The sequence below is a fragment of the Natator depressus genome, chromosome 8, assembly GCF_965152275.1.
Source record: "Natator depressus isolate rNatDep1 chromosome 8, rNatDep2.hap1, whole genome shotgun sequence".
Taxonomy (NCBI): Eukaryota; Metazoa; Chordata; order Testudines; family Cheloniidae; genus Natator; species Natator depressus.
Window position 1 is genome coordinate 96797946 of NC_134241.1, and position 24627 is coordinate 96822572.

At 38.9% G+C, this 24627-nt stretch overlaps 2 protein-coding genes across 5 annotated transcripts in view; one reads left to right on the forward strand and one right to left on the reverse strand.

Moving 5' to 3' along the window:
- TTC39A (tetratricopeptide repeat domain 39A) overlaps positions 1-11430 on the forward strand; it is a 67919-nt gene extending 56489 nt beyond the window's left edge. For 3 of the 4 annotated variants that reach the window (XM_074961754.1, XM_074961756.1, XM_074961757.1), the window contains 2 exons: positions 643-759; positions 9433-11430. In XM_074961754.1, coding sequence (XP_074817855.1) covers positions 643-759; positions 9433-9571 — 256 coding nt within the window. In that variant the 3' untranslated portion in view covers positions 9572-11430. Of the gene's footprint in view, positions 1-642; positions 760-5189; positions 7227-9432 lie in introns of those variants that run through there. The other variant, XM_074961755.1, reaches the window with a different exon arrangement.
- A 1745-nt stretch (positions 11431-13175) lies between these two features.
- Positions 13176-24627, reverse strand: part of RNF11 (ring finger protein 11) — a 41592-nt gene continuing 30140 nt past the window's right edge. The window contains exons 2-3 of the mRNA XM_074961758.1: positions 18222-18391; positions 13176-14888 (exon numbers count right to left, since the gene is read on the reverse strand). Of these exons, the coding sequence (XP_074817859.1) occupies positions 14717-14888; positions 18222-18391 (342 nt within the window). The 3' untranslated portion in view covers positions 13176-14716. The remainder of the gene's footprint in view (positions 14889-18221; positions 18392-24627) is intronic.

Below are 24627 nucleotides of genomic sequence, written 5' to 3' on the forward strand. Positions count from 1 at the left end.
CACCCATGCTTCTGTTAGTGTCACTTATGTGCTTAAAGGGGTGTTTTTCGCACTCCTGAATGACGTAAGTTATACCGTCAAAAGTGCGAGAGTAGACGTAGCCTTACTCTGAGTACCTTCTCACTTTGGTGCCACAAGTTGGTGACATTTAGAAGCTAGTATCACTTACATTTTCCCCCACCCACTCATAAAGAAGCCAAGCCCAAGGAACCTATCAGAGCCTGTGTGTATACTGAAGCCCAATCAAATGGGAGCTAAGCTCAAAGAATCAGTTTGCAGAACAATCCTATTTGAAATAACTGCACGATCTACAGTGAATGGCATCTCATTTTGGCAATGCAAGCGGGTGGTGCTTGGAGCACTGCTACCTTTTGTTATTGCCTCCGCCATCCTCCATCCCCCTTAAACTTGTAAACAGGTAAATAACAAGCTGCAAAAGATGGTCATGTATTGTCATGCAAATGTATAGAGCACTTACTGAATAACCTAGAGATAGTCTAGGTTAGACTACCTGAAGAGTAAGCGTCATTGAAGAGATGGACTGTCCCCTCCTAACCCTAACTGAGCTCCTATTTGTTTGTAGCTAGAATGAGAGAAAATTGCAGCATGAAAACCTTGTAACTGTTTCTCCTTCTCTTGCAGTGAGAGGAAGATAAAGTATGACCATTATTTAATCCCAAATGCCCTGCTTGAACTTGCTGTACTATACATGGACCATGGTAGAAGAGAAGAAGGAGTAAAGTTACTGGAAAGAGCAAAGTAAGACTACCAAATGCCTGCTCAGGTCTCTATCTGGTCAATTTGATTAAGGCATTTTACTGAAAGGTAGGGGGCAAGGCAGAGACCATTGACTAATGCAGTGGATACTTTTTTTGTTAGTATTATGGTAGTACCAACCACGACCAGGACCCCCGTTGTGGTAGACACTGTCCAAACACACAGTAAGAGACCATCCCATCTGAAAGATCTTATGGTTTAAACAAAGGCTGGGGTGGGCATTGAGGCACAGAAAGGTGAAGTCACTTCCCAAAGGTCACCCAGGAGGTTGCGGACAGAGTTGGGAATAGAACCTTGATGTATTATTTGCTGGGCTATGCTGTTCCTCAATGCACCAAACCATGTATTTTACTTTCAGGAAAACTCCTGCTTTAAACTGATTTGATTCAATACTTAAAGATTTTAACTTGACTATCAGGATTTCCCACTAGAAATCACTCCTAAATAACAAAGTAACTGCCTCTTCAGGCTATTTAGCTTTGCATGGAGGATACATTTGGTGGAGTCAAGAATCTGTGGTATGTCAGAAATGCAATTACTGAAATTGCTGGCCAGCAATGATCTTTTCTTCTACTTCATTTAAGTGCATGTAGTAAAAATGATTTTCAGGTTGTATTTAGCTTCTTCATTTGCATTACTTTAAGTGTATCTGAAAAATAGCAGGAATGATTCACTTTGCCATGCTACTGTTTGAACATTACTAATTTTCTATTAATTAGATTTATCAAGAACATCTTGGCTTGATAGTGTACTTGCCTCATAACAGACTTACCATTCTGTGTCTGCACCGTTCTCAGCTTTATATTGGGCCAGAATTTCTTCCTGAAAAAAATAGTATTGTACACTATAGACCATGCTGTGTAAACATTTCCTAAGTAATCCACTAGATACTCTTGTGGGTTAGGTAGGTGTTATCCCACTTTACTGATGAGGATGAGTGGGGAAGTAGCCTGGCCAAGCTTACACGGAGCCAGGATTAAAAAACAGGAGATCCTGACTTCTCCCCCCAGTGCCTCTGATCCCAGACTACACAGTCTCTCAAATAACACATTTAGAGTAACAAAAACTTCATTCCACACAAAGCTAGTTGAAAGTGAACACCATCAGAACACTTCGCAGCCCCCCAAAGGACCTCCCCTACTTCCTTTGAAAAACTGTGCACTTAAAAATAGTCTGGAAATGAAGAGTTAAGGAATCCAGACACTTCCTCACTCTGTCTAATGCTTCCTCATTTACTGCAGTGCTCTGCCACTTCAGGGTCCATGCTCCCCCAACCCACACCTCTAGGCTGGAGTCAGCAGCTAGGGCAGGACAGCCTGGAATCAGCAGCAGCTTAGTTTATATTTAGAAAAGTTTACAAATGTTCCGATGAAGTGAGCTGTAGCTCACGAAAGCTTATGCTCAAATAAATTGGTTAGTCTCTAAGGTGCCACAAGTACTCCTTTTCTTTTTGCGAATACAGACTAACACGGCTGTTACTCTGAAACCAAATTATTTAAGACATTGTTCTTTGTGTAGGCAAAGGGGAGAACAAGTTTAAAGAGAAATATTGCATCTTGCCACTTTTTGAAGCACAGAACATTGTTCTGATTTGGCCTAATGTATGAAGAGTTAGTTCTGGGGCTTTCTTCAGCTGGGTCAAACAAACAAACAAAAAAACAATAAGCAAAGGATAGCTTGCTTCAGCCAGGAGTGAGAGATAAACAGTTCTTAACTTAGACTCTTTGGTGAGCAGCATATTCCTGCAAGGTGCTCAGTTTCAATGCTGCTTTGCTCAGATATGGGCACTTACAATGGGAAGCTTGCTTCTACCTTGACTTTGGATCAGATATGGCTGCTCCATAATACTTGAGTAAATCCCCCAACTGCTGATCACCTGCTATCTAAAATAACTTCTTTATCCCAAAGATTTCTAAAATAACTCCGTCTCACATACAGTACTTACATGTAAAAAAAAAAAAAAAAAAAAAAAAAAAAACCTTTATCAAAAAGAAAATGAGTACTTGTGGCACCTTAGAGACTAACAAATTTATTTGAGCATAAGCTTTCATGAGCTACAGCTCACTTCATCGGAAAGCTTATGCTCAAATAAATTTGTTAGTCTCTAAGGTGCCACAAGTACTCCTTTTCTTTTTTGCAAATACAGACTAACACGCCTGCTACTCTGAAACCTTTTGTTTATCAGTTCACGACACTGTTACCTTTTAGGAATGAGAAAATCATTATTACGGTAAGATCAATTCACTGTAAATATTTAACCACTGAAGATGTGTGGATTTTCTGAATTCCCAGGTTAGAATTGCAAGTTTTTCCTTAACCACTAGAGGGAGAACTGGTTGTGTAAAGCGAATTCCTGATATGCAGACTCGTGTTTGTAAATCCCAAGAGTGGAGAGGAGCGTATACTGTCTGTCACATGGTGCTTACTTCTGTGTGACCTACATATATATACTACTGCTGGTTTGAGTATCTTAGGTGTAGGATAGTGAGTGGGGTGAAATTATAAACATCGTTGGTTTGGATGTAAACAGAAGTACTTGCATTTATATTGGCATATGCTACAAGCAATATTTTTAATCCACTGAGGAGAAAATGAGATTTGGAACATCTGGATAATGTAAAAAACTAGGAGCTGGAGATCAGCAAAGTCAGAGAGAGAACATAAACAGAAACGATCACAAGCTACCCTCGACCAGCCTCCTTCTGTCAGCCTCTTGTGTCAGTTGTTACATTGTTAAGCTAAGCAGCAGAGTGATTGATAGGTTTGGAGTTCAGAACTTTCTGATAGAAACTGCCCATTTCTAGGTCCCATACTCCCATGAGTGATAGGACTGAATGAAGCTGAATTGAAATGCTTTTAAAAATAAACTGTTTAAGAGTTTTAAAATAATTAACATGCATCTGTAGTATAAAAATGACAACTCTCTTTAAATAAATTAAAATGGTCTGACACCTGCCAGGACATAAGTTCTCTGTTTCTCCTGTAACAGTAGAGACGTTAATACCTACAAAAGAGGATCTGTGCTTTGTACCACTGTGGGCACTGTCTTTGGGCTTTAACTGACAGGGGAAATGGAAAAACTTCAATTCAGGTTGCCCTCACTGTTTAGAACATAATATTATGCTGTAGGGACAAATCCCCAGGCCAGCACAGGACATATGCGGAGGAGGATAGAATCCTTTCTTTCCTTTCTCCCCTGTGCTGTGGAGCTGCTCCATGAAGGCTATCCCAGCCCAACTCCCCCTCTCACCCTAGCCCCAGATCAGCTGGCCTGCTCATCACCCTGTACACACTGCACTGATGCTGCTGCCAACAGGCTTGTCTCAGGACAGGGGGCTGGATTTGCTCCCTTTATCGTTTTTGTGTGTCTTAAAACATTTCTGTTCAACTGTAGCCTCATCTTGGTTCATCTTTTGTGCGGCATGTTTTACAAAGTGTTTTTTTTTTAAAGGGCATTAAGGGGTTAAGTAATAACACAGTTGGACTGGTCTTCAGCTTTCTGCCTTCTGTGCTTTGGCTGGGGCCATGTACCTTTGTAGCACTTCAATTGTACAACGGTTTGATTTACTCTTGTGGTTTCATGTCAGAGAATGACATGTTGTTTCTACTCTGAGTAGCTTCCATGCCGAGAGATCTCCAGCATCCGTTTGTTTCTTCTGGATGGTTCAGCTCTCTCTTGTGTAGCCTTTTGTTTGTTTACTAAATTATTATTTTGTAAATTCAGCAAATAAGTTGGAGATAAGAATTTGAAGTGCCCAGAAGAAACTGTAGCATGGAAAACAAGTGCACACAATCACCACTCCTCCCATGGTTTACATGTCAAAATTTAGGCACTTAAAAAAATCCTGTCCGTGCATTATGCTACATTTTTAAAACTAAAAGAATTTTTTAATCAAATTTTCATCCTTTCTCTCTTACCTGTGAACAGTGCAGTCACTTTCACATTCTGTTGTTCCTGGACTCGCGTGGCTGCAGTAAAATGGTTAAGTACCTGTCTGCACCCCACACTCACTATTATTATTAAAATTAAGGGTGAGGTGGGGGGAATCCCATGAAGATGACTAATCACAAAGTTCAGTCAACCAGATAAAAAAAAATTAAATCTAATTTCTGGGAATAGATTAAGTTGACATCATGGATATTTAATATGGACTCAGCATTCTCAAGGAGTGGAACAGATTCAGTTTCTTATTAAGCTATATTTTCCCTGGTAGGTGCCAGACACTAGAACTACAAATAAAAGAACAAAGAGCTGCATTGTTCTGCCAAGCACATATGGCCTTATATTTTAGAGACAGCAACAAAGGAGACTGAAGAAAGGCTTTTTGCTGTCTGCAATTGTTTTGTGTAGTAAAAATAACTAGAAAATATTTAATGATATGATGCTCAGAATGGATCTGTTTTTGTTTTAGACAAAATTACAAGAATTACTCCATGGAAACAAGAACACATTTCAGAATTCAAGCTGCCTTGCACCAAGCCAAATCTGTCTCAGAAAATGGAGTACATTCTGGAGCTTCAGCAGTGTCTTAACCATTTCTTCTTTGGTGTCTTTGTATGCAAACTCTGAAACATTATCGTCCTTCTCTGTTAAATCAGTGGGAGAGACCAGAACATGTAAAATATTACATGTGATACCTAAAAGATTTTGAATCTAGGGTGACAGTCTGGCAAAAAACAAAACAATCTCTTCTCTCTCCCCCCCCCAACCCCTTTACAAAGTATTTCTTTTTCCAAATGTGGCTTGTAATTTATCTTTGTAATTAATTTTTAATTTGTGTATATTATTAAATTTACGTATTTGCTAGGATATGAAATGGGATAACTAAACAAGAAGGCTTATTGGTTTTGATCCGACCTGGTTATGAATGTAAAGAAACACTTTTTCCTATCTCTGAGTTGTTTACCTGTTTAGTTTGGGTGAGAGAAAATTCAGTCTTCCAGACTAAGTCAGAAGTTTTTGAATCTCAGGCATTTCATTATTCGTACAAAGATCTTCTTTATCAGGTTTTCTCTTCAATAATTTTCTAGCTGCTGAAACAAACTTGCTAGTAAAGACATTAAGAAGTTTCTCTCGATTATGGAAATGTCTTAAAAAAATTTTTAGTCTGTATTCTATCATGTTTTGAGGCTGGATAATTTCCAGTATAGCCAGGATTTTAGAAAAAAGCAAATGATGAATACAGTGGAAGAGTGGATCATTTATCCTCCTTAGGCTAAATTAAAAATGACCAGAGGGTCTTGGGAACCAAGCCCATCAGCACTTACCAGAAAAAACGTGACTTGAAGTTTATATTGTACGTAAAGCAGAAGTCCTTGAAGGCCATTTAAGAAATGCACTGCTATTCCACTATTTGTTCAGGTGTACAAAATTAATTTGATAGTAAACTTTTCCTGGAAATCATGACTCATGTAGCTGCCATTTTCATGTTTAAAAAGATTCTTTAGACACGTTTTCCATAGTAAAAAGTTTGGGCTGGAGCAACTCCTGTGTGTAGATCTCCTTCTTGCCACAAGAGGGAGCAATGCATCAACAGTCTCATTGCCCCCCTCTGCCTTTATTCTCCATAGATGCAAATCTGAGAGGAAGGTGCTCTATAGAGATTTCAGGGCACCTCAAACTGGCACTGTCTGCTGTAGAACGCTAGATTTCTGCACAAAAGTCCAGTTTGGAGTTAACACAGCTTTAAGTTGTATTTACTGCCCTCTGGGCTCCTTCAGCAACTCTGCTCTCAGTAGAGAGTGTATGGAGTAAGAGGAGAGAGAGCCATTTTTGCAGACAGGCTCCTGCCTGCACTGTGAGGGAGTCCCTTCTTGCATGCCAGGCTCCACGTTGATGGAAGGCCCTGTGAACTCCACAGCTCCTCCCCCCGCCACCCCCCCAAGAGGACGTTCTGTAGGAAGCTCTATAAACGTGAACCTCAAAGAAGAATGGTCCTACCTCTCTGACCCCCTCCTGCAGGATTTTTCCCTGCAGGAGAAGGGAAATCAGGCAGTTTATAATTTGCCTTTTCTTCCCCTAGAGAAGAAGTGAAATTGTTTCCCAATGCAAATTAATAGGTCAGGGCACAGACCCATCCCTTTCCACCATGCTGATTGGTTAAGAATGTTCAACTCATACCCTTAAAAACAAATACAAAGAAATCCTTTGCAAAAGTCTTCCATTATTAAAACCATAGGCAAGAATTTCTTTTCTAGAGAGGTTTCAGAGTAGCAGCCATGTTAGTCTGTATCCGGAAAAAGAAAAGGAGTACTTGTGGCACCTTAGAGACTAACAAATTTATTTGAGCATAAGCTTTCGTGAGCTACAGCTCACTTCATCGGATGCATTCAGTGGAAAATACAGTGGGGAGATTTATATACAGAGAACATGAAACAATGGGTGTTACCATATACACTGTAACGAGAGTGATCAGGTAAGGTGAGCTATTACCAGCAGGAGAGCCGGGGGGGGGGAGGGGTGGTGGTGGTGGTGACCTTTTGTAGTGATAATCAAGGTGGGCCATTTCCAGCAGTTGACAAGAACATCTGAGGAACAGCTGGGGGGAGGGAATAAACATGGGGAAATAGTTTTACTTTGTGTAATGACCCATCCACTCCCAGTCTTTATTCAAGCCTAAGTTAATTGTATCCAGTTTGCAAATTAATTCCAATTCAGCAGTCTCTCGTTGGAGTCTGGACCAGTCCACACAAGAGATCTACTTCCTGGACGCTATGGTGCTCATAAGCGATGGTCACATAAACACCACGCTATACCGGAAACCTACTGACCGCCATGCCTACCTACATGCCTCCAGCTTTCATCCGGACCACACCACATGATCCATTGTCTACAGCCAAGCTCTATGATACAACCACATTTGCTCCAACCCCTCAGACAGAGACAAACACCTACAGGATCTCTATCTATTTTCTTTTTTCTAGAGAAAGGGCTTTCCCAGTTCCACATACTCACTTATACACTACACTTTGGTGACAGGTTTCAGAGTGGTAGTCTGTATCAGCAAAAAGAACGAGGAGTACTTGTGACACCTAGGTTCTTTTTACTACACTTTGGGGCAGCTGTACTATCTACATATTATGTATCAGTAGTTTTGAGAAAAAGCACAGATTCAGCACTGCCACGTGTTTGTGTATAATCAAAAGATTCTTGTCCTGCTTTAAACATATGGCTCTTCTACTTCCAGTTGCTTATTACTTTTCAAATGTGTAGACATATGTTGAACAAGAAATGCCATGAAAATCATCATCATCCCTATGCTGTGCAGAAAAGCAAACAATCCTCTGGAGTCCAGCTAAAAGTCCATCTCTCAGGAGTCCTGCAGTACAGTTTCTTAACATTTTGCTACCTTGCAGCACAAGGAGTAGTCCACTTAAGATGCAAGTGTTAGCTATGGATCACCTGGAAGATGTAGTGGGAAAAACAAAGTAGTTTCACCCATTTTCTCTCTCACCCATTATCCAAGGGATGGGGAGGGAAACATTTCTGTAATACATGATCAACTTTCCTAATGCTTTGGAGAGATGATAGTATAAATGAACCTGGCTCTCTTCTAGTCAGTGTTAATAGAAATACCTCCTTCTGTTAGAGAATGAATGAAAGAGTGATGTATGTTTTGAAGGTATAAATATTTTAAATAAATCTTTAACTTTTGGAAATACTGTGCTTCTAGAATGGCTTTAAAACAAAAAAAGCAGAAACAAAACGAAAAATAGCCTCACACAAATCTCTTGTCTTCATCGGATGTTCAGTAAATCACTATTGCGCTAAGATTTATGAACAGAAAGAGAGCTAAAAGAAATCTGCAGTCCATTCTGGTAACATTTTTCAGGGATTTCCCTCTCCACTCAGCAATATTTCTGCAGGATTGGGATAATTCCATTATATTCTGTTCCGCAGCTTACTAGCTAGAACTGTAAGACAAAATGATTATTCAAAACTATGTATTTTGGTAAATTTCACTGCATTCATGGTTACTGGCCCTTGTTTTACAGGGAAAGCACAAAACAAGGTAAGCCCAACAGCAGTCTGTACATTTTTAGTTAATTTCCTTTGGACAGTCGCTACCCTACATTAGTTAACAGTAGCAAATGTCTCCGTTCTTTGGATTAAAAAAAAAAAAAGTCTCAACATTTTTTTTGGTATTGTCACTACTTGCAGCTGCTTTTTTAAAAAAACAACCTAACTATATGCCTTTGGCATAGCCTTTCGTGTGACTGCAGTCTCATGACATGGCCACTGTCTAGCCACCCTAGGTGAGATATTTATTGGCCGCATCTAGTACAATGAGCACTAGTGAAGCATTTGATGATTACCACCCACACATACATGACGCTGCTAGCCCTGCTAGCACTATTGACTTTGACGATGGAAAGTGCTATTCTACTTGTCTAGGCTAGAGTTGGATGAAAACCATGGAGCTCTATGAACTTCCCCTGTTTATTTTTTACTATAAAGTTATGAGGAATACAGCACAATTTAATGGGAAGACATACTTCCACACTCTGGAATGTCTATTCTATGTGATTATATTAAAATAAATTTAACAATTATCACTTAATTCCAGTTATTATAATTCTACCAAAATATGAGTCATACCTTTAAAATTGACTTTTTCCTCCAACTCCATAAGACCTGCTTTTTTTTAATTACAGAGAAACAGGGAAACAGAGCAACCACACAGTTACATTGTATCTTTGTCTCTTCACAACTTCAGAGATAAGTTTGGAATATGACAAAACTACTGGAAACAGTGGAAAAACCCTGAGGGATGTTGCCAGTATCCTTCTGTAGAGAAGATGAGACTGAGCATGTTGTGAAAGTTCTATTTCAAACACCACAGTGTTGACTAAGATATTACTGCCTAGAATGATTGCTAAATATCTATTAAACTTCTGCAAAAGCAAGGTGTTGAAGCTACAGACCTATGCATTTTAGCTTATCATTTCTTATTTGTAGTGAGAGGACTTTCGCTGTTGTGTAGCAAACCTGAAGTGTTCAGGTGGTTAGATTTTGGCACTATAAAAATGTGTGTGGATACATACGCTCATACATTTTGCATTTCTGAGCCAACACCATTTCATGGACTGGATAAAAAGGAAATGCAAAAAGCGTAAGGGACTTGACCATTGGCTTGTGAGATCAAGAGGGAATCAAAAGTACTCAGGTCTTCCCACTCTCAGCTCAAACATCCAGGCTGTAAGTTGAACAATTCAGAAAGGAAACCATACATTTAAAATAGCAACTGCACATGGCAAAGATCCTCCTCTCCCACAGGAAAAACCCACACAAATTGTCTCTGGATGAGCAAATCTAGGATTGCTTTGTGGAGCTCCTCCCACAAGTTGGGATTTTCAATCAAAGGCTACAGGACATACCCCCACATCTGGTGGATTGTTAGGATCCACAGGAAGCTAGAGCCATCCGTGTCTTTTCCCAAAGGGGATCCTGGCTCCTTGGCAGTATGGATCTATTAAACTTGCACTGTCTTAATGATTTATAATTTTGAACTTCCTTCTAAACCAGAAATCATAATAAACCATTTTAATGTAATTAAGCGCCTTCCCAGTACAACAGGATTGCCTGATCTAACAATTATCTTTAAAGTTATCATCAATCTCCTATATTTGCAGATAATGAAGCAATGTATTTTCTAAATTTCTACGGTTTTTCTCTGTGGCTTATGCTTGTCCGCTCTAAGCCTGTATGCAAAGTTGAAGTCATCAGAAATTTGCTGGCAGTGTGCAAATCCAGCTATTTCTTCTACATAAATCAAAAGTATACTTTAAAAGAAAATGTTTACATTAATCCCTTTATCAAAAAGCATAAACTAAGCATTTCATCTGCAGAAAGTCAAAGGCCCCACTTTCTGATCCTGGAATAGGATTAAACAGCGGACAGCTTGTTAAGAATGATTAGCACACAACCATATCCACAATTTCCCCCCAAAACTAAAATTCTGTATAAAAGGAATTTAATCTTTTAAAACAAATATTTATTTTGGCTATTAAATCCAGGACTGTTCTATGGATGTCTTAACAGTTATAGATTTTATAAGAAACATTCTCATGTGTTAGCTTTCTCTGACATTCAGCTGCTTGTTGAAGAGAAATCTCTTCAAGGAATGAATCTAATGCACACATACGGTTGTATGCACGTATTAGTGATAGCCATGTGATCAAAAGTGCATGTTAAATACAGTTTATCACCTAACCTGCACTCTGTCCACTACTCCATCTTCACCAGGACTTAATGTAACATTCAAAGCCTCCCAGCCGTTTCAAACATCTGCCATTAAAAAAAGAAAGAAACCATCACTGACAAGTTTAAGGTCTGATATCTCGTAATCCCTTGGGCTAGAAATTTGTGCTTTACATCACTAGAAAAGGGGCTTGTCATCTTTCCAAAGGGACAGCTGCTCCTAATCCAGAAAGGTTGAAAGATATTGGTACCTTAAAATCATAATTGTATGTATTAAAAAAATTTAACATTTAGAATTACCTAATTTCTCTTCCCTCAGAGGCCTACATAGCTGTGCTAACAGTACTAAGGGAGCTGGCTTTATAGGTGAAAGGATTAAAACAATACCACCAATAACACTCAACATTTCTAATAGTGTGTTTGTTATTTATCTATAGCAACTATGGAATTGAGCACCCAATATTTTATAAAATGTTAGTGCAATTAAGTTTTGTAAAGCATTTATGGTATCATAGTGAATCACATGTATTATATAGTATAATTGTTAAGGGATGCTTTAAAACAATAAAGACTATTTTTATCCAAAGTTCCTTTAGTGGTGAACTGCTTTTACAAGTTCAGTATTTTACTAGTACAGTTTTTCAGGTAAAGATTTTTAAAGGATTTAAAAATCATGCTTAATTATACTTAGTTTAATGTGTGCAAAGTACTTTGAAGATGAAAAGCATTATAATAAATACTAAGGGCCTGTCTACCCTAAAAATACAACCACAGCAGGGAAACAGGTTAAAAGAGGTGGCCATATCAGAATTACAAAACTGATCTAGACTGGTAAGATCTATGCTACACCATAAATGGATCTGCAGTTGTAAGTAGGTTAGGAAACAACTGTGTTGCAATCAAGTTGTCTAACGTGTTTGAATTTGAGGTGTCAATAATTAATTCAGAACACCCCTGCAAAGTAGGAAGCAACTATTAGCCTAATTTTACAGATGGGGGAATTAGTCACAAAGGAAGTAATTTCTGACCTGGGGCTAGAATCCAGGTGATCTACAATCTCAGTCTACACAGTTCTCTTGAAACTATTTTTTCCTGGGCTTAAGTAAATTACTTATATTCATTTTGGGTATATGAATTAAGGATCTTTAGTTACGGAAATGCAAGTCTATTATACAACAGCATTGCACCTAGAGGTTTAAAAGCAATTCATGTATTCATTATATTTACACATTTTAAATTAAAATTTGGTTTTGGAATGTTCTTGTGTAATCAGTTCTAACTCTAGCCCTTTACACCTTCTGTTATAATTTTATTTAACAAGTAATTTAATGAAAGCATACGTTTGTTTCTCTTAACACTGTACATCAGTGTTAAAAGTTCAACAATACAAAGTGCCTGGAAAACCATTCAGCTCGATAAACAGTCATTTCAATGCTCCTGCCAAATCTTTCATAAACACATCATCTTATAATAGACAGACTAATACCAACCTGAAAAAGATGTTTAAAAATTGTTCATCTGCCAATTTTAAAAATCAAGGCAAAAGGAAAAATCTGACTAGAATACTTGACAAACATGGACATTATGATGTTACAACATCACTACCACACACACACACACACACACAGATAAGAAAAAGGAACAATGATTTGCCACCGAGAACATTGCACAACTTCAGGTCTTTCCTCTCAGATTTGCTTCATGTAATTAAGTCAGTCTGTGTCTGTCTCTCTCATAAAAGGGAAGGCAGGGGGAAATCAGATAATGTGTAACAATTTCAATGAATCTGGTATTGTAGATGGTTCTGAACTGCTTTTGAATACCTATGGAATTCATCTACAATACAGTGTGTAGCTTTCAGCTGCAGGGCTAATAAATAAACCAACAAATGTTGATTCTGCAGTCTATTGACCAACCTTTTAAAATCATTAATGACATATAATTGCTCTATATTATAAGTACACAGAGTTTTCAAAGTACTTGTGTGTTTAAATATAAATTGTTACATCAAGCACTCAAACTATATACACAGAACAATCAAGAATGTTCCCTTATTCATTATGGTTAACTTCAGACTGCATCTCATTTTGCTACAGTGAGAAATCTTAGTCTATCAGCTTTGCACAGAGTGTATAAAAGTCACAGTAGAGCAGTGGTGCCCAAACTTTTCCTGTCTCCGCCCCTGCCCCCTTACCAGTAATGGAATCTGTCTGAGCCTCCCCTCCATTACTGCACAGTTGTCTTAGCAGAAGAGCTTGGAGCTGGGCTGGGGGGGCAGAGTTGTGCTCCCTCTCTGCCCCCTGTGGGGGCTGGCCCAGGCCCCCACCGTGCCACCCCCGAATGTTCCTCTGTGCCCCCCTAGGGGCACGTGCCTCACACTTCGGGGACCACTGCAGTAGAGTACATTTAAGAAAAAAATAAACACATGCTAAACGGATACAAAGATTGAAAGCTACAATTTTTGCTAGACTGTTTCTACCAAGCACGTACCTTTTCTGCTTCAGAATTGTAGACACTTGTATCGCTCCTACTTTAGCTGTACTATTTTTTTCGCTTGATCACAATGAAATTGTGTTTATATATGAACTTAACATTTATGTGCAAAACATAAAATACAGTTCTTATATCTGAAATGTCCACCAGTGGGACTTAACAAATACATTTCATTCAGAGACTGAGATACGGTATGTTTATTTTTAATTTCAATAACCTAAGAAGAACTACAGGAAGGAGAGATGCAGTACCCTTTTGCTATGGTGTATGACATTTGGGGGTGGAGATACAGCAAGTAGAAGTAATCAACACTGACATGAATTTTGTAAGAAGGGAAATAAATGGTTCTGAACAGTTTAATCACCATGGCTCCACTTTCATCTTGTCCTGAAGCAGTGGTCCACTTGTAACATGATACATCAAAAATGTTGATACTTAAATTTAAGCATCATTGTCTGATCAAAACTGAAGCAAATTAAGGAAAAACAAACAGAAAAGGGTAAAACAAAATTTAACGGTCAGATTTGTTTTGCATCCTTGCATTGAATTGTCACTTATAGAAAAGGGACAGTGCATCTCCATTTGCTTACAGGCTAGGAGATCACTTTGAATTCTGCATAATCCTACCTGCAAACAAAATATAGCACTTTTAACAGATTATAAATAAACTGGATTTCAAGCGTAGAGCCAGCCCAACGATAACAATACACTATTTAAAAAGACCTAAGGCAATGGATTCCATTTCCAATGGAAAAAAAAAGAACTGTGCAAACAAGCTTAAAACTATTTCTTTGTGCCAGTGTTATAAAATATAGCTTTTAATAAAGCCTTGACCCAAATACCAGGAACTTGTGAAAGGAATCAGAACAAAAATTGTTACTTTATTTTAGGAAAAAATATCCGTATCTTGCTTCTAAGAAAATCTGATAGACTCAATTTGAACATTTACAGTTTTTATAGCACTTTATACAATTCCTACGTATGTGTGTAAGAACAGGCGTTAAAGGACAACTATGTTTTTAAACACTGGGTCAAGGCTTTACATAAAATAACTTCCTACTTTTTCTATATTCCCTAAAATATTACGTGTTTTTCCAATATCTGCAGCCATTCACGAATTGTTAGGAAATGTACTTTTTGTGCATGATCTTAATTCCTAATCCCTGGCTCTTTGGGCTGAATGACAAAGGATCAAACCCATTAAAATGGATGGTTTCCTTGACGGGTCAGAGGCAAAACCCTGGCTCAGTTAGTTTCATATGATGAAAGCAGTGCTGCATCAACTGGCTCCATGCAGGAGGGGCATGTAAAGGATCTCATCAACCAGTCATCTATACAGTCCAGGTGGTAAATGTGCATGCATGGCAGAAATCGGATAGGGTCCCCGTAAACAAAGTCCATCATACAGATCACACATCTGAGGAAAAAGAAGTTGGAGAAATGTTAAGATACTCATCGCTTTGGAAAGTTAAACAGCAGTATTACTTCCCCTGCTACTATGAAACTTGTTTATTGGAGGAAAGCACCAGGATAAGTTTATTATCACATCAACATCTGAATACATTTTATGTTAATGAACCTAACAATTCTCCTTAATCCTATGCCCAACACCATTTATGATAACAAAAATTAAAATAAAGATTAACCTTGAAAAGTAAAAGGCTGAATTAAACTCTTCAGTGTTCCCTCTGCCCCTCCCATAAATAAAATAATTTAAATAAAACTTAGATAATGAGAAACATGTGAAAACACACATGTGTGACCTGCAGTGCATGGCCACACTACGGTCTGAGCTTGGTCGAGGTAGTGTACTTCCTGCACGGTACTGCGCATCCTCAGCTCTCATTAATGGGACAACCTGTCTGACTCTCACCATTTATGGCTGCCTCTCCTCCCCTCCCCCTCAGTTACCACTGTTGCACATATTTAATTTAAACTCCATAGGGTAGGACCTTGTCATCTTTACTTGGGAAGGACTGTGCCTTACAATGGCACTATGTAAATAAACAATTCTATTATTACCTATTCTTTAATGCTTTTTAAAAGTGGACTTCTCCAGCCAGCCAAAGCTATTTCTACTTTAAAATGAATAAGTGACATGGCTAGGTACGAAGCTATTTGCAGTAGTTGACTTATAAATATTAATCATAACTTCACTTTAAAAAAACCCAAGGTTCTCAGAGTTAAACTATGGGACAAAAACATTTAGGCCAAATCATCCCTCCAAGTCCACATGTGGAGGGGACAAACAACTTGCAAACTGGAGGAAGAAGTGCTGAAGGGGGCAATTCTTCTATGCCACTACCTCACTTCCCCCAGCCCCATCTAAGCACTAGCTTTCTTGGGAGAGCTCTCGATGCTATGCCCCTAAAATCCCACAGAGTCGCCATGTGGATGACATTAGCCTCTGGCACATCTTGGCTCAGTAATGCTTTTTATCCCAACTCCTCACTCTGTGTAATCTATCCATGTGGGCAGAGGGACATCCCCCTCCCATCCAACAAAATTAGGAGGATGCTGAATGCAAGCTCAGTTTCCAGTGATCTGTGCTGTTATAGCCCACAGCAGGATGATTTGACTCTATCAAACACTAACTTGTTTGATCAATGTAAAAAGGCCCTCAAAACTGAAGAAGCCACAACTACTGTAATTCCCCTGGTCTCCATCTCCCCCCACAGGCCATTTCCTTCAGGCACTCACAATCACTGCTGTGCTCTGTGCCATAACTGAAAAGGCTTCTGCTCAGTTCAACCGATTCTGTGAGAGATTCTGACATGAACACTCCTAGGTGCAGTTCCTTTTTTTTTTAAATTTTGGAATGATTTACAGTGGCAGATGTCGCCATTTTGAAGAACACAGCTTTCAAGGAAGAAAAGCTCTGGAATGGTGCTTTCTAGAGACATGAGCTGGCCATGTTGCCAACTCCCATGATTTTATTGTGAATCTCGTGCTATCTGGCGTTTATTTTTAAAGCCAAAGCTCCTGGAATCATGGGATTATGTGAGAATCTGATTATAATCAAATTAAACTAAACACTCTTAAAACAGTGTCCACACAAAGCTGCACTTGTTTAACTAAATCAGTTTTTTTAAATCACACCTGTCGTTAAACAATGCAACTTTTATGTTTAGGCCAGGCCCCTCTCTTGACTCAGCACCTCCCTCCTCATCAAGGGACTGTTGTCTGCCTGCTTCATCTGGAAGGGAAATCAGGAGCACAGACTCACTCCAGCATGCTGCAATCAGATGTGCCCAAGACAGCTGTGCTGCGGTTACTTTGCCATTGACTCAATGTTCTATCTAGGCCCAGTCAGAGCACATGAGCCTGACTCACAGGGTGTTCTTCCAATCAATCAACAGGAGTCTCTTGAGACTTGCCCTATGCCTGGAGGACAGAAGCTCAATCTCCATGTCCCAGTATAAATGGCTGGGAACCACCAAGGCACCAGAATACTTTCTGTAGCGCCAGGAGTGGCCACTCTAATTCTCTACCAAGCTAGGAGTGAAGAACCAAGTTCAAGTCTAAACTTTTGGCCCTTCCGCAGTAGCATAGTATTTCCATGAGATTACTAGACCAGGTCAAGTCCACTTTGACTTGTTGGAGAAATGATCAAGTTACTATAACTTAGTCAGGTGAAGAGACATCTACCATAATACATCCATTTTCCTCTTAGTACTTGAAACTTAACGAGACTACCTGCTATAGCAAGCAGACTTTTAGCTCAAAAATCAAAGCCCTAGTGATTCACCACTGAAGACTATTCAAACCTGTCTTTAGCTCACTTATCAGAGGGATGGGACAAGGCATAGGAAAACTTCAGTGATAGTGGTGCATGAAAAACAATGTTCCTTAAAACCACTACTTGGCCTGGAAAAAAGCTGTACATTTCCTTATGGCAGTCAGGCTTCAGAAAAGAGCAAAGAGAAATCTCCTTATTACTATCAAAACTCAGGAGAATGATTGCAGCCTGACACTTCCCATTCATTCTAATGGAACTATTAAGATAAATATATTGTTTCTTAAAAAATATTTATATGGTACCATAAATTTACAGGATGTCTTACAAGCATAGCTAAGACACAGTCTGTGCCCTGAAGAGTTTATAATCTTATAAACAATAAGACAAGATAAACAAAACATGGGACAACAATTCAGGAGAGAGAGGCTGTGATTATTCTTGATGGGAGAAGAATAGAGGTTAGATGTATTAAGAAGTGGTTGAAAGGAAGGGATTTAAAGGAGTAAGGGAGAGAGCTAGGTAGAAGACAGGAAACCCTGTCTAGGAAGAGGGGGTACAGCACGGTAGAAAGCATGAAGTCAGAAATGCAAAAAAGGAGACAGAAGGATCAGTAAGGCCAAAAGGACTGGGAGCAGCATGGAGGTGGGGAATAAGGGCAGAGAGGAACACAGATGTTTTTGGGGACAAGATTAGGTAAGTGAGAAATAGGAGCTTTAGTTTGTTAGAAGCAACCAATGGAGGGATTCAAGGAATGGGATAATGTGGTCTGAGTAGGGATGGGGAAGACTGCTTTTGCAGTGGTATTTTGGCATCTACTTCACCCTAGGGTATATAATCTCATTGCTAATCAAGGAAAGTGAGATGAAGAATAAAACAAGGCAAAAAAAGAGAAAAAGTCTCCTCCCAAGATCCAATTTCCTGCAGAAATGTAATTTAAAAACAAACAAACAAACCAAAAAATAAACCACCACCACCACCACCACCTTAGAACTACTAATTTGTGTAACTTACTCTCTAATCTTCTTCTCAGAGCCATCTCGTCCAGGATCGTAGACTCCTTTAGGCAGGTGCTGTATAAGGCCTATCCTTTGTGCTATTCTAATTTGTTCCTCTTCTGTCAGCTGTGTTGCTAGCCGAGTCTGGCTAGGAGTTGGGTGATAAACAGGAACGGGAACCTGTTCCTAAAAGTAGATTTAAAACAAAAAACAAACTTTGCTTTGCATCCGTGGATTTTGGAATATACTAAATGTACTATTTACGCTGTTCCCTTTCTTACTCATTGAAGAATATTGGCATGAAGCTCCCTCTGCTACCCCCACACATTTTTGGCTTAAACAGAATATGGAGGATAGGATAAAGAGTGATGCCAGCTTCTCAGGAAAACTGGCAAGGATCTATTTTTGGCAGTTCGCTACCAGACTATTTCATTTTGTCTCCAAAAGTTATTCATAGATTAGTTAAATAGATGCACAAACTCCACATGAAAATAGGCAAATCAAGTTTACATGGATTTAACTAATTGTTAGATGGTCTGCCTAACTAAGTTGATGCATTCTCATTCTGTACGCTTATGGAGAATCATTTGTGCTGACAGGCCCAATTTATAGTGTCATGATTTTACAGAAGGATCTTTAATTGGCTCTGTAATTACAAAATCATGTACCACCTAAACAATAATTTAGACCTGTATATTTATTTCTTAACAACTTTAAATATACTAATGTGGACATAATAGTCCAATTAAACATCTGAACGTCCAATAATTTATATATATATATATATATATATATATATATATATATATATATATCTATATCTATATATATAGATAGATAGATATCTATCTATGAATTCTCTAAAGTTGGACTTGAAGCGACATATATTTTAAATTTGAATTTCCCACACAAAAGAAAATATTTTAAACATACAATCTCTCTGTGACAGATATGGCAATTTCCTGCAATATCCTTAAATGACCTTATTGTATCAAGTTTATGTATTATTGTGGCCAGGATTGTATCTAATCTTCGGGGGGGGTGGGGGGGGGATGTAACACATCCCGCACACCATGCAGTATCTTTGGAGTCCAGTGTTTAAAATGAATGGTTTATGTATAATTATGATCTACTCCATAAGAGAGGGCTACCACAGCTCCTCCAGGAATTAAAAACAGTGGGTGGTAACTGAGGCAAATCAGCCAGGTTGCAATCCCCTAAGAGAGGTGCCACCTTTTGTGGAGGCTCACATATACTAGTTCAAATTAAATTCTCCAGAAACCAACAAAGAAAAAAACCTATAAATAAATAGCCTAAATTTAAGCTGACATAGGGCCTTCTTTGTAATCTGGCAAACGGACAGGACCTTCTGTCCAAAGGGGACCCCCAATCCTTGCAGAATGTTTGGAAGGATTTGACCTACTATGGCCTCCTAAAGCTAATGGATGGCATCTAATAAGTTTATTAGCATATGTGTACGGTCTTTTATTGTTTTTAATGTGTGTTATTGGTAATGCTTTCACCTTAAAAATAAATTGCTTGCTTATAAAAAACTGTATTGTAACTTGTAACTGAGTGAAATTATGCTGTTCATAGCCTTCACAGAGAAAGTAAAGTGCAGACGTTGGCCTGTTTAGGCAGTCTGGTTTTCTGGGAATATCACAGTATAGGCAGGGAATTGTGCAGCCCGGAAAACCGCTGGTCAGGAGGGAGAGAGATGTGGGTCGCTGCCCAAGAGAGGTGACAGCTGAGGATCCAGAAACTGTTGTTAAGAGGATGCCCTTGGTGGACTACAGGAGGGTAATACAAATGCAGTCACCCTGAACTGTGACACACTTCTTCATGTTCTCACAAACAGACCCTTTTCATTGTTGCTTAACTTTATTTTAGATACTTAAATCATTGTTTAAACCTTGTATCTATATTCCTTATATTTAAAACAGAATTTTGGAAAACTGAAGCCACCATTTACAATAGTGTTTGTTGGGACAATATTTGATATATGACCTAATTAACAGTAGATTTATGGCAGTATATTACTTGCATTAAAGCCATTTAACAATGTCTCCTAACTGCAGGGGGGAAAAATCTACTCATCAGAAAAAACGGTGTGAAACTACATATTTCTATGTCAGAGGCACGGCATCATTAATCATCTCTTTTTCTTATAGTTCATGTTGAGAGGAAATTGCTTCATATTAAATCCTATAATATGAGACTATGTCAGCCCCCACACAGGAAATCAGAAGTAGGAAATCTCAGACTCTGCAAGGTCCCCATCATGGAGTTTCCACTTAATCACCACCAGTTGCGGAGGGATCAGGCTTTACATCACACAGAATAACCAGCAGGTTGAGCTCCCAAAATCTGAGGATCTTTATGGAGCCACTAGCTCACCAGGTACACTCCTATGACAGCCTTGTGCCCATTCCGTCCATCACAGGTTCCCTCAGCCCCTCCAGCTCCCTGACATCACACTCCTGTGGAAGTCACAGTACCAAGAAATCCCATGCCAACTGCTGGGATTTCCACACCATGGAGTCCATTCAACATTGACGTAGGAGTTACAGAGGGAGGAGAGAGAGTAGAACAATACAACATTGCCCTCCTCAGTCCCTCCTTGTCCCCCAGGTTTCTGCCAGTCTGGGTCAAGGTTAGCAAAATAGTTAAGAATATTTATGCAATATGCCAATCAACCTTTAGGACTCAATAAAACTCCTGGCAACCTCATACAGAAGGCTATAGTTTCAGCTGAATGCACACAGCCTGTTAGATTCTTCTCTCAACACAGAGAGCCTATGATCTGAGCAAGGTGTTGCATCTGCGAATACATGAATGCACTGACCTGCAAGAATCACAGAAGGCAGACATATAAAGGACCCAGCAGGACATCTCCTGTCAATATATGCTAGTTTCCTACAGTACACATCCTAGCATTTTTGTCCAGCCTAGTTTTAAGTATCTGCGCAAAGGATCTTTCCATTGGGAGACTATTCCACAGCCAAACAAATTTCACTGTCAGGATCCTTTTCTTAATATGATCCCATCACTATTGAGTTATTCCTTCTTATGACACTAAATAATTTCTCTCCCTCCAGGAGAAAAATATTCACCCTTTGAATATCTGTAGATTTATGTCCAACTCTGAAGCCAAGCTATATGTATCTAGGTTTATGCTTTCTGGGAGAGCAGTGCCTCAATGATCCCCAGGTGTGGTCACACCAGAGCCGCATACCGAGAGTGATACATACACCCAGACAAGTCAACCTCCCTGCTCTGCGACATGCCTTTGTGTATCCAGCCCCTAAATGCAACTTTTACAGCCATATCACATTGTAACTCATCTCTGATTTGTTCTTTATCATCATGTTCAGGCCTCTACTAAATATCACCTCCAAAGTTTCTTCCTCTCACTGAGTTATGGGTGTTCCAGACTCATACAACTGGGGAGAAAGTCAGCATTTTTCCAAACTGGATCTTCTGTAATTATTTGTTGCCTATGCTCCTTATCTCTCTGAGCCCCTTTGTAGGATTTCTCTGTCCTCTGGACTGCTGTACACAAACCCTCCCCACAAATTTACCACCACCTGTGATTTTCTTCCAGGTTATTAAAGAAAGTGCTAAATAGGGTAGCAGAGATCCACAGGCTGAAGCCAAACACTTCCCCACTACTTGACACACCGCTGCTTATCATCACCCTTTGTTTATGAAGGTTTAATAAGTTTTTAAGATGGATCCTGGACTGACTGAAAAACCAGCAAGCTCTGCAGAAAGACTTTGAGGGTAAGAACATGTTTCAGGCAAGGGTTATAGTATGTTAAGTTTTAGACTCTAGAAAGCATGTTATACTTTTGTTTTTATTTGTAACCATTTGTTTCCTTTATTCTGACTCAATACTCACTTGAATCTGTGATTCTCTGTGCTTTGCTAATGAACTTATATTTGTTTTCACCATAAATAGATTACAGTGTTGTGTTGTTATAAAGGATCTGATCCTGAATTGCAACCTTCCAGCTGTGTGTACACTCTCTCTTTGGGGACACCTTACCTGATAATTACTGTGAGTGTCCAGTATCAGGAGATGGACACTACAGGTGGACGCTTCGGGGAGTTTGGGAATTGGGTACACAAAGTGTTAAGCTGCCAGGCAAAAGTAACAGCTGGCAGAGTCCTGAGGAGTTTGTTTGGGTGGCTAACTGACAGAGTGTTCAAGGAGCTGACACACAGTTTAGTACTAGCAAGTCTCTCTCTCTCTTACTGAAGCAGGGTGATAACATCGTGACCTGTGGAACTACCAAAGAGGAGGAAACTAGACAGGGAGCACTTGCTGTTCCACGTTTGAGCAGAAAAGGGAGTGATAGGGCAGCCACCCCATTACACTACGGACATTTATTCGAGTTAGGCAGATGGACAAAGATTTAGCCCCATTTTTAAAAAAACTCTACTTTGTATTTCAAGTAGTTATTGGTATTTAGTAGTGTTACATGTTCTGGAAACAGGCAGATTCTTTTGGCTTAAAATGTTTTACTGCATTTTCACATGAGCATCAATATGAAATAGGTGAGTGTGAAAAGGGGAACATATCCTATTATCTCCCTGTCCACAGCAAAATACATACACTGCTTAGCAACTAATCACATGATTATCAGAGGTATTATATGATGCTTATTCATGTGAGTAAGAGACAATACAACAACAACAAACCCCAGTGAGGCATCTTTTAAAGTATACTTAGGAAGATTCAGATGATAGCCCATCACATGGCCTTATGAATTATAAGGTTATAAATTGATCTGAATATAAATAGGATCTAAAGGAAAGCTGTGGTTCATTAAATAAGATTCTGTTACGTGATAAAAGCAGGGTGGCTCCAAAATGAGAAATTAGTCATGGTAACCAGTTGAAGATTGCTTTTATTAAGTGTTAGATGTTAACAATATAAACACAGTTAGTAGCTACATTTTTAAACACCCAAAAATATAGCAAAAGGAAACATCTCTCAATTATTTTAGTCTTCAGTACACAGTAAAGTGCTGCCATGACCATCGATATCTTGTTTGTTTATTATTCCAATCCCCTACCTCCCAATTATGTCTCCTCCCCTGCCTCCCCAGTAGAAGAGGAAAACAGAAATGATCAAAGACATCCCCCCCATAACATTCAGAAGCTGTCCATAACTATACCCTGATCTGGAAAAAAATTATCTTTTTTGCTTCCTGTGTCAGGTCTTCTTTGTACTACACTTACATGTCTGACATAACCAATTAAGTCAAGAATTTGCAGTTGCCAGCTGTGAGCATCTACAATCTAACATGCTAGACAAGAATCTCTTCTCAGATGAGTAGCCTGAGAGGAAGACAAAAAATGGTGCGGTCTTTTACTGTTAATCCATCATACTAGTGATTAAAAAAGAGGGACACTGACAAGGTCGCATAAATCAGTATTACTGGAAGTAAAAATATGTAACACTACAATATGCATGATGGAGAGTGCTTGAAGGCACTGTTAATCTCCCCTCAAATTACTATTCAAAGTTGGACCATTAAACCCAACCATTATGTAAACATTTTAGTAAAAACAACAACATGCATAAGCATAGGGCAGAATACTATGTGAAGTGGTTTGTGGTACTTATATTTGTGAGTAATATTTTTTAAAAATTCTGGAAGTATTTATTCACTGAATGTGAGAATTCAGTGACTTCTTTAGCCAAGTCCTTTAGAACAAGGATTTATTTTGTTCTATGGGCTGAAGAGGGGGTTAAATGTTAGCTGAAGAAGCAAATTTTAAATATTATATGAATATGGGGCATGGGGGATTTTCATGTTTATATACTGATATGTTTAAAACAAAAGACCAGGAAGTGTTTGTACACACAGTGGAGGCAGATCTAACATTTCAATTAAAACAACAAACTAGAAAACACTACTTTACTTCCAAGATTTAGGAATACAGAAAACAAAATGAGCATTACTTTCCCCAGCAATATTTTTGCAATCCTATAGCTATTTTTAAAATTAATATGTATTCCAAATACATATTCCAAATGTAACCAAAGTTTAACGTGGAACTCCCATTCCCTAAAATTAAACAACATTTTGGGATGTTAACCTCATAAAATAATGATCTCTCGTAGCCTAGATGGACAAAGTTAAATCTTTGCAGGATCAGGGTTTATGTGTGTGTTTAATTTTACTGCCATGAGCAGTTCCACTGATTTCAATGGGACTAGTCACCACAGTAAAGTTAAGCATGTGTGTAAGCCTTTGCAGGATCAGACCTTAGAGCCCAAATTCTCAATCCTCTCTCATGCACGTAGTCCCATTAACTTCAAGGCAGATTGTTCAAAGGAGTAGTGGTTTGCAGGATTACAGCCCTTAATCAAATTATGTTTATAGCTAAAGGCCCTTTGACATGCATAT